The 11,594-nt window shown below is 35.9% G+C and overlaps 1 protein-coding gene across 1 annotated transcript in view; it reads right to left on the bottom strand.

Moving 5' to 3' along the window:
- Positions 1-11,594, bottom strand: part of LOC107573623 (PHD finger protein 14) — an 80,900-nt gene that overhangs the window by 12,973 nt on the left and 56,333 nt on the right. Inside the window, exon 16 of the mRNA XM_016260047.1 lies at positions 4,046-4,163. Coding sequence (XP_016115533.1) covers positions 4,046-4,163 — 118 coding nt within the window. The remainder of the gene's footprint in view (positions 1-4,045; positions 4,164-11,594) is intronic.

The following is an 11,594-nucleotide window of genomic DNA, read 5'->3' as shown; positions in this document are numbered from 1 at the left end:
TTTTTTTCCCCACTGTATATGTATATGTGTGTTAACTGAAATAAAATTAAACAAAAAATCATATTTTATTTCAACTAGTTGCCAAGTACTACTATAACTGAAATAAAATTAAAGCAATATAGAAATAATAAAACAATTATAAAAATGAAAACAAAAAAAACAATATAACTAAAAACTAAAATGAAAATGTAAAATTTTTAAATAAAAACTAATCCAAAATATTAAATATTACATTAATGATACTAAAATAACACTGATGTACAGTATATATGTATCTGTGTATACTGTCTCAGTCTTTCTGACACTTTCTTTAAACATTGGCAATGAAAAAAACAATGAGTGCCTGATCATATTTAAAAGCAGACACTTTGTAAAATAATGAAAATAATATTGGACACTCTCTTCTTCACACAGCTGGACTATTGTCAGATTATATGTGCCAATGCTACAAAAAAGGATTTGAGGAAACTCCAGTTGGTACAAAATAAGGCACTGAGGTTAATACCCCAGTGTCCGTATGGTAAGAATATTAATAGTATGCACTTTGATCTTAAATGGCTAAGAGTGGAAGATAGGATGATTGCTGCAATATTGTTATCAACATGGAAGATTTTACATTTACATTTACATTTTAAAACTCCATTGGATCAGTATAATCAATTACAATCTAATGTTCAGCCACATGAATATGCTACTAGACGAGCAAAGGAGGGTAGATTTCTACTCCCTAATGCTAAAACTAATTTTCTTAAACGTACAGTAACATTTAGGACAATGAAATCATGGAATCTTTCTTTAATTAGGATAACACGAAAAATTGATTTTAAAAGGCAGGTAAAGGCACACCTTGGAATTCTGTACTTATAGGAGTTTGAGGTATAGGAATTAGTTGAATAAGCAATACGTTTTTTATATAGTAGGTGTTATAGATATTAAAAGTGTGGAAGAAATGTTTATAGAGATGCTTTGGAATGTGGAGAATGTATTTCACTTTTTCTTTTTTTAATGTATGCAATAATGTATGGATGTTAAGTGTTGTGTGGACCCCAGGAAGACTAACAATGCCTTAGGGCATAGCTAATGGGGATCCAAATAAATAAACAAACAAAATAAACAAATAAAAAAAGGCCATGTGAAAAATCATTTTGAGCAGAAAATTGGAATTAGGAATTTGTGGTGTTAACGTAGCCTTCAGGCCAACTTCTAGAGCTGAAAAAAAAGAAAAAGATGAAGAAGCACTTTTGCTGTTTCTTGTCCTGTCATCGTTCCTTTACCATTTAATTGAAGAAAGGATATAAAATGACGGCATTAGAAGGAGCAAGAAAAATCCAAGGAGGACAATAGAAACCAGGTAGTAGTGAGGGTGAGATAAGACAGCAGGTCCTACTAAAACCATGTACAGCGTGTGTGTGTTGGAGAGAGAGAGAGGTGTGTGGCCTGGTGTTCGTGTGTGTGTGTGTCTGTGATTAAAACAGGATTGTGTCTGGTTTCTGCAAGTCCCCAGGGAGCGGCTTGTCTCACGGCAGGCTGTCACTGAACACATTCTAAAGGCAAAGACTTGTTTAATCCCCGTGGCCCTGGTGCACCTCCCACTGTCTAAAGCTCTTTTCTCTGTTGCCACTCGCCTTCCTTCCATCGCTTTTGTTTTGAACTGCACAGCTCTCATTCTGTAGCAGCAGGTTACCGATCTGCAGCTTTTTTTTAATGCCTTGGACTTATAATAGCCCTATTTACAAGAGATACACAGTACACACAAAGGGGGTCTGCTGCCAGAACATAATTATTTATCAGTCGATTGTATGAGCGAGACATTAGGCACTTTTACATGTATTTGAAACAAAGGGCTACTGCGAGCAGACTGGGAGCTCTTTTATCTCATTTTATCTTCAAATTTTGAACAAATGAAAGAAATATCTGTGAACAAACTTATTAACCAACTTTTATCAAACACACTGAAATTTCCAAGTACTATCATATATATATTTTTTTGCATATTTATTATGGTTTACTATGATGCATGTTATCATAGCATCACCATGTCTTTTGTACATTTACCATGGTAATGCAATGTTTTTCCACATGGTATCATAGTAACATCATGTTTTTTTTTGCATTTACCATAGTAATACTATGTATTTTGTACATTTAAAATTGTAATGTCATGTGTGTGGATATGGTATTGTAGTAATACCATGTTTTTGTGCATTTACTATGATAATACCAGGTTTCTGCATAGGATTTTACAGTAATGCCATGCTTTTGCACATTCACCATGGTAATACTGTATTTTTGTACATTTTCTATGAGAATATCATATTTTTGGAAATGGAATCATGGTAATGCCATGTACATAGACAACACTAGCACAATGAACAGTAATCTCTAATAGATATGTTAGATAATAAGTTAATAATAACAACAAAATCCTATATGAAAAAATAAACTTTCAAAAAGTAAACATGGAAACAAACATGACAATTGTTGTCATACATTATTCTATTGAGCTATAAAATTAATAGTGTTGAAAGAATTTGAGTATATATTAATATCTTTGAGGAGTTCAATTCTTAAATCACAACCAAGATGGTTAGAAGATGTACCATGCTATCATCATAACCATTATTAGCATAGCACCACCATTAATCTTAGCATCTCCAGGGCTAAGATTCGTGAACATATATATAGTATAGAGTATTTGGCAGTGTCTACATTTCTCATTCTATCATCATGCTCTCTGCTTTAACCTTTTCATTTTAATCCCGAGCCATAATTTCGTGTTACTCATTCCGCCGTGCAGTTAGACCACCATTATTTTTCATCTTTTACTTTCTCTTCAGTAAACATCAATTAACCCCCATTTTCCATGCCGCTAGAGTCTGGCTAGCAGGACTGTCCATTTAAAGATAAATTGAAAAGCAGATGCATTTAACTTAATTAGGTTTCTAAGAAGACACATACTGCTTTTGATTGCACTGTAATTCAATGAGAAATAGAAATTAAATGTTTGGGGAAACGTGAATGCACTTGCCAATTTCCAGAAGTAATATAAAAAAAAAAATCAACACAGGGTCTAAGTGAACAGCACGGCTAAACTGTGGCTTTTAGGAACACGAACAGGAGCAGCCGCTGACGTGTGTGGAAGGTTTTTAGGATTTAAAACAGTGGCTGACTTTCACTATTACTGCTATCACACTCTTTTACGTCTTCAAACAACATCCGTTCGGATTTTATCTGTAATTAACAAAGCCAAGAAGTAGATAAGCCCGGTTAGAATATATTTTGGATGTGCAGTAAATATTTTTCTTTCTTTCTTTCTTTCTGTCTGTCAAGAAATACTACAGAGAGAACGTCATTTCACAATGTTCTTGTTACAAATTGTTCATGCACTTACTATAGTAATAGCAGTAAATTATGCATAATACCAAGAAAGTAACCCAAAAATAAGTATGTTGTTAATTAATTTTACTCAGTATTTATTTGTATAATTGCACTGTAACTAGGACACCTAAAAAATAAAGTGTAACAAATATATATATATATATATATTAAATTATTTTATTAGCAAACCAGCTTTGGTGGGTTTAAGATGTTATTTTTATAAATGTGCTGCTATTGTCCAGTATTTAATATATAGTGAATATTTATCATGATTTTGAGTGCCATCATGGATAGATTTTTTATTTATTTAAAATTTTTCTTGCATTCTGGGGTTGTATTGCAATAAGATTTAGGATGCTACCAAAGACTTAGGTGAAAACCAAACACCTTAGAAAGGACCATCATTTTTCTGTCTACATTTCAGAACTCATTGGAAGTGCCCATATATTGAAGTGCCACAAAATGATGTCTAGGTAGGCGACTGACTAGATTTTAGATGGCGATTGATGCAAAACTCAAAAATAGGTGGACTATGATAAACTGAAACAAACTTTACTTAAACATTTTTGGCAGCATCCATGTGCCATAATGCAGTTGGAATGCTGGGAGAATGTAAGAATATGACTGGAGTGGGTAGAGGTGGGTGGGGGGGTTTGTTGACTCTCACCTTTGATGAAGAGGTGTCACATTCCTGACAGATCCATCCATAGCCGGTTTGTTTGGGCGACTTCTTCAGGGGAGGGTCCAGACAGCCGAAGTGGTAACAGAGCCGACACTCATCACACCTATGAGGAAAACAGGCAGCATATTAGCAGTGAGAATACATTAAAATGCAGCTGCAGTGCCGGCGCTCTCTCACACACACGCAATCTGCTTATACCCTGCCAGTATGGCCCTAACCAGGCAGGTATGATAGATGGTGACAGAGCCATTTGCTGTCAGGTAACAGATGCTTAATAGATTCAAAACACATTGGCACACAACCTCTCACACGGCCTTGTACAGCCATCATAAAACACTGCTCGATTGGTCCTGCTGAAATGAGTTTCAGCTCATCCTGCTGATAAATCTCTATAGGATTTTTATTCCATAGTCAAGGTGTCAAGTATGACACTGAGATTCTGTCCTTAGTTATAGGTCTGCTCAACAACCGTCTCCAGCTATCCGATTTTACATAAACTGTAAAAGACCTCTATCTTGCTTCTATTATTACGCTATTCTGCAGCCGTTCGAAGAGCTGTATTGAATATCGCTACTCAACATCCACAGAAGAATTCAGGGCTATTCCAAATTAGTTAAAAAATGTAAAAAAAAAATTAAAATTACATGATACATGAGTACTTTTATTCTGCAAGGACACATTAATTTGATAAAAAGGGACAGTACGTATATAAATAACTTTTATAATGTTATAAAAGTTCTATTTCATATGAAGGAAGTTCTGTTGAACGTTCTATTCATCAAATAATACAGAACAAGTCACTATAAAAATATTAAGCAGCACAACTCTTTTTTAGTATTGATAAGAAATTTCCTATTTAGAAATAAATGTAAAAATATAAATATTTTTTTATTTCACTTTAAGTATTAAATAATACTGTTTTTACTGTATTTTTGATCAAATAAAAGCAGCATTGTTAATTTATAAATATACTATTTCCACAATTTCAAATGTTAAAAATATACAGTATATTAGTATTTTATAAAATAACATGAACTATATATAAACTATATCAACTATGTATACTATTATGAAAGTTTTGTTCACTGTTTGTTCATGTATTTAATTTATGTAGCTAACTAATGTTAACTAATTGAAACTTATTGTAAAAAGTTACCAAAAAAAACTCAAAATGCAGGTCAGGGGGCACAAACAAATCCATATTTTTAATACTTTTTGAATAATTAACTGCAATAAATTAACATGCTGAAATGACAGCTGTCAGAACACATTAACTATATCTACATTATTGTAAGAAACACACAGTGCATTAAGTTCAGCTCTCATTTAACATTCATAAGGTGTATCTTCTGAGGACCCAGGTGCCCTTCACCCTGCAGTCCACGCTCTCCTCTCCTTCCTGTCCATAATTAACAAATTATGTTGTAATCAATATAGAAGATTCAGATTTGGCAATGTAAATCAGATAAAGCCGATAAGAGCCGGGAAGGTCAATAGGCCCGTCCCCCATCCTCGTCTCCATTACGGGATGGGGGACGCGGCGGTCTTATCAGCGAGCCCGCATGATGAGGCGATAGTAAAAGACAGGGACAGGCGCTATATTTTTTTCTGCCAGGTGAACGAGTGGGAACATTGAGACTTTTGTGGAGGCAGGGTTATTCTTGGTGTCACCGAATGTGATGCTGTGTGACGTGGAAGCCCTTTTCAAACTCAGGCCCATCACAGACTTCAAATGCTAATTAAAGGACTGGATGGGGATGCGGCTCAGTGCTAATGAGCAGAGAGCCTCATGTCGAAGACACATGTACAACTTCTGTCAACACCGAATGACTATAACAGCATATAATGGCTAATGCGATCACATTAGTGTAGTTTTCTGGTCATTAGTACCGTGTATCATTGAGAGAGTGCAAAAAGGTCAAACGCACTCTTGATTTCTGATTTATTAGGCTCATTTATTACGGAAATATGTTGGCAGAAACCCCAAAAACTAGCACATATTGATGTTCAACAGGTTTACATGCCATTAAGAGTCTGACTGAAGATCAAAAAGCCAACAATGATGCTTGCTGCTCATATCCACACAGCACATTTCACACTGTTTCCGATCAAGCAACCAAACTTCTCAAGTCCAAAGAGAGCAATTCAAGGTGCCTTTGCAAAAGGGAATGAGCCAACTCTCACCCGTGGTTGCCATAACAACCCCAACAGAGCTGCTATAGGGCAGCCAAAGACAAACACATTCACAAATTCCCACTGGATCAAAACTACTGTAGTCTGGAACCTCCCAAGAGTTAAGCGTAACGTATTGGTTTGTTTCACTTACTACAATTCAAGATAGGGATGCACCAAATATTCGGCAACCGAAATTATTAATAGGCGAAAAGGCCGAATAATATGTACCAAACAATGACTAACGCTATCAAATAGAGGCAGGCACTAATGCAGCAAACATGTCCGCAGTGTGAAAGTATTTAAAACTATCAGAGAAAGACGCAAGAATCATTACAAGCACGAAGCACCGACAGCGAGAAGAGGTGGCTAATGCTGGTGGTTAGGCTACTGTATGATGATTGAAATCGCGAAATTACCTTTAAACGATTAGTAAATAAACTGCAGAATGTTATATTTTCTAATGCACGCACAAATTGCATGTATTCTGACAGCGCTGCACGAGCTCGCGGCACCAGGTTTCAAAGTCCAAAGCACGAGGAAAATCTGCGAAAAAATTCTTACTCGTCAGTTGCTCAGTAGCATTTTTGTGAATTTTTTTAAAGGCATGTGACAATGTGATACGTGCGACAAACATCTTCCCAAATTTGTAATGAGAATAATTTATAAATCTGCATGCTGTTGTCAACAAAAAGAAGCACTGAGATCTTCCTGCGGGTTTCTGCCAAAATAAAACTCCATCGACATTCATAAATGATAGTATTGTCATTTTACTGTCGTTCTATAAAATAAAATAAAAAAGTAAGACCATAATAATGATAATAATAATTACCCCACAACAGCTCTATTAATACATTTATTATAACATTCACACATAGTGTTCAAATTGGGAACTTTAATATATTCTAATGTTTTAAAAGAGTCTTTTCTGCTCAGCAACTTATTAATTTTAAGTTAAATTGTGCTTTGTTGGTATAATGTAGGCGATAGTAAAAGACAGGGACAGGCGCTATATTTTTTTCTGCCAGGTGAACGAGTGGGAACATTGAGACTTTTGTGGAGGCAGGGTTATTCTTGGTGTCACCGAATGTGATGCTGTGTGACGTGGAAGCCCTTTTCAAACTCAGGCCCATCACAGACTTCAAATGCTAATTAAAGGACTGGATGGGGATGCGGCTCAGTGCTAATGAGCAGAGAGCCTCATGTCGAAGACACATGTACAACTTCTGTCAACACCGAATGACTATAACAGCATATAATGGCTAATGCGATCACATTAGTGTAGTTTTCTGGTCATTAGTACCGTGTATCATTGAGAGAGTGCAAAAAGGTCAAACGCACTCTTGATTTCTGATTTATTAGGCTCATTTATTACGGAAATATGTTGGCAGAAACCCCAAAAACTAGCACATATTGATGTTCAACAGGTTTACATGCCATTAAGAGTCTGACTGAAGATCAAAAAGCCAACAATGATGCTTGCTGCTCATATCCACACAGCACATTTCACACTGTTTCCGATCAAGCAACCAAACTTCTCAAGTCCAAAGAGAGCAATTCAAGGTGCCTTTGCAAAAGGGAATGAGCCAACTCTCACCCGTGGTTGCCATAACAACCCCAACAGAGCTGCTATAGGGCAGCCAAAGACAAACACATTCACAAATTCCCACTGGATCAAAACTACTGTAGTCTGGAACCTCCCAAGAGTTAAGCGTAACGTATTGGTTTGTTTCACTTACTACAATTCAAGGTAGGGATGCACCAAATATTCGGCAACCGAAATTATTAATAGGCGAAAAGGCCGAATAATATGTACCAAACAATGACTAACGCTATCAAATAGAGGCAGGCACTAATGCAGCAAACATGTCCGCAGTGTGAAAGTATTTAAAACTATCAGAGAAAGACGCAAGAATCATTACAAGCACGAAGCACCGACAGCGAGAAGAGGTGGCTAATGCTGGTGGTTAGGCTACTGTATGATGATTGAAATCGCGAAATTACCTTTAAACGATTAGTAAATAAACTGCAGAATGTTATATTTTCTAATGCACGCACAAATTGCATGTATTCTGACAGCGCTGCACGAGCTCGCGGCACCAGGTTTCAAAGTCCAAAGCACGAGGAAAATCTGCGAAAAAATTCTTACTCGTCAGTTGCTCAGTAGCATTTTTGTGAATTTTTTTAAAGGCATGTGACAATGTGATACGTGCGACAAACATCTTCCCAAATTTGTAATGAGAATAATTTATAAATCTGCATGCTGTTGTCAACAAAAAGAAGCACTGAGATCTTCCTGCGGGTTTCTGCCAAAATAAAACTCCATCGACATTCATAAATGATAGTATTGTCATTTTACTGTCGTTCTATAAAATAAAATAAAAAAGTAAGACCATAATAATGATAATAATAATTACCCCACAACAGCTCTATTAATACATTTATTATAACATTCACACATAGTGTTCAAATTGGGAACTTTAATATATTCTAATGTTTTAAAAGAGTCTTTTCTGCTCAGCAACTTATTAATTTTAAGTTAAATTGTGCTTTGTTGGTATAATGTCTGCTAGAATGTTAAAAAAAATGTTCAGTGTTAAGTAAATATTTTTAAATTGTTGTTTTGTAATATTTTTTTTTATTTGAAAAGCAGGACAAAACAGTAAAAAGCACATTTTGGCAATTTAGTTAATGCAATGGTGAAAAAAAATGGCAAAATAGGCCTACATGTGGGAAAAATGTAAAAAAACGTGTTCGGTATTCAGTATTCGGCCTTTGGCCCTGTGTTTCATTTTGTTTGGCTTCAGCTTTGGCCAAGAATTTTCATTTCGGTGCATCCCTAATTCAAGGTATTTTTTTGTGTGATAATAAGAGAAGACTCAAACATGGTGGTGAGAGTGTCATGGTCTGGGGCTGCATGAGTGCTGCCGGCACTGGGGAGCTACAGTTCATTGAGGGAGCCATGAATGCCAACGTGTACTGTGACATACTGAAGCAGAGCATGATCCCCTCCCTTCGGAGACTGGGTTGCGGGGCAGTATTCCAACATGAAAATGACCCCAAACACACCTGAGGGTAAAGGTGATGGATTGGCCAAACATGACTCCAGACCTGACATTAATGGCTGTGTGCTGAGTTATTTTGAGGGGACAGCAAATGTACAATATATATACACTGTATATAACAAAAACATAATTTCATTCAGTTTCCACACCATTTACATGCTTACAGTTTTTTTGAACTTCCTATTCATCAAAGAATCCTGAAAAAAAGTATCCTGGTATCCACAAAATATTAAGCAGCACAACTGTTTTCAACATTGATAATAATAAGAAATGTTTCTTAAGGCATGCAAGCAGCATATTAGAATGATTTCAGATGGATCATATGACAATGAATACTGGAGTACATGCTACTGAAAATTCAGCTTTGCCTTCTCAGAAATAAATTACATTTTAGAATATATATATACACCTTCATTTGAGTCCAGCTGTGTTTGATTATACTGATTGGACTTGATTAGGAAAGCCACACACCTGTCTATAAATGATTTTAGCAAATGGCTGCAATATAACAAAGAGTGAAAAATTTAAGGGGGTCTGAATACTTTCCGTACCCACTGTATATATATATATATATAAACAAAACCAGTACTATGTTGAGTTGCCACTTGATGTTCAACATAAAATCTCCAGCAAAGCCAGTTGAGAACCACTGATTTGTGATTTTAAATAAATGGATATGCTCTCATAATAGAAAGCCAGCATGATTCTTCTCCAACAGGGAAGTGATCAAATTCTACATTGTACTTCTGAATGAAAGACTTGTGCTCTACTAATAACAAAGCACCACTCAACCAGCACTAAGTGAGTAGTTTCTGAAGAGTTTCTGCGCCATGAGGTGACGCGTCATCCCCTTTCCTGCAACACGCAGGTGCCAACATCTATCTGCTCCGCACACTGCCCTTCTGGACCCCGTCACAAAGTCCTTGATGTTATCAAAGCAATTTGGGTCCGCTTTAATCATTGGGAAAATTGAGCTGCTCGTTTCTCTCCTCTCCCCCTACTCTCTCCTCTGATCTCAGACGGAATCCAATCACTCATAAGAGAGTCTATTGATTGATGTAATCTTATTGGGATGTGAGGTGAGGGGAAAAACTCGATTGATTGCTTTTGTCTGTGACACATGTTGCTCTTGGCTAGCGATGCATATCCTCTTTCATCTACTGTTTAATCTCTAAGAGGAGTTCTTAAAGATCCCCTGGCACACTCAGTGTCCCTCCTCCCATCGTCTCGCTGGTTTCTCGGTTCAGGGTGAAAGCCTGGTGGCTCTGTTGCTTGATCTCTTCTCATCCTACCATTTAGAACTCTATTTCAGCCCGACGCTCCTTTTAAAGGCTGATCCGGTCAGCCAGGTTCAGGGCAGGGGCCTTCGTCTACACAGCCCAGTGACTGGAGAGATAACGCATTACAACTCCATTTAATCAAAGGATGTTTTAATACCATAATGTACGATTCTAAATCTCCCTGGATAAAGCAAAGGGGATATATTTAAGTTAAATTGGCTCCCGGCTGCAGTCTCATAGATGCAATCATCTTGCATTTTAAAGAGATACGGGCAATCACCAACATCAGAATAATTATTGGAATATTTGGGCCCGATTGGAAATTTAAAAAAGAGAGAGCAAAGGGGCACAACAGAAAAATCACTCTGGAGATTAATATCGGTTCTCATTAAATGATAATGTGGCCTTGTTTGAGAGGATCAGAATAAATTGATCAGTCCTGAACTACAGACATTCACCAAAAGATTGAATAAAAGCAGGATAAAATACAAATTGTTAAACACATACTGAGTCTAAAGCAGAATAGCTCTTGCTATTTATTATTTGATGGAATAAACTAACAAGTTTACACAAATATGTGGACTAAATTAAATGAAGCAGGTTTCACTGGAAGTTAACAGTAAATACTATCATTAAAAAGTTAAGATCAGTAAGATTTATTTTTATTTCTTTATTTAATGAAAAGAAAATGAATTACACGTTTATTCAGCAAGAATGCATTAAATTGATCAAAAGTGTCAGTAAAGTATGATTTCTGAAAGATCATCAGGAATAAATTATAAAAAATAAAATACATTTTAAAATATTTTCAAATGGAAAACAGTTATTTAAATTGTAATATTTCACATTACAGTTTTACTATATAATTTAATAATGTAAATAATTTAAACACATTTGAATGGTAGTGTATATAGTAAAAAAGTAACAATGGTAAAATAATAATAATAATAATAATAATAATAATAAAACCAGCAACAATCTAAAAGACAAGTCAAAAAGAGCCCACCTCTGAGTCTG

The sequence above is a fragment of the Sinocyclocheilus grahami genome, unplaced genomic scaffold (genome assembly GCF_001515645.1).
Source record: "Sinocyclocheilus grahami isolate Dianchi unplaced genomic scaffold, SAMN03320097.WGS_v1.1 scaffold1985.1, whole genome shotgun sequence".
In the NCBI taxonomy this organism is placed as follows: domain Eukaryota; kingdom Metazoa; phylum Chordata; class Actinopteri; order Cypriniformes; family Cyprinidae; genus Sinocyclocheilus; species Sinocyclocheilus grahami.
This window is presented reverse-complemented; position numbering and strand designations above follow the sequence as displayed.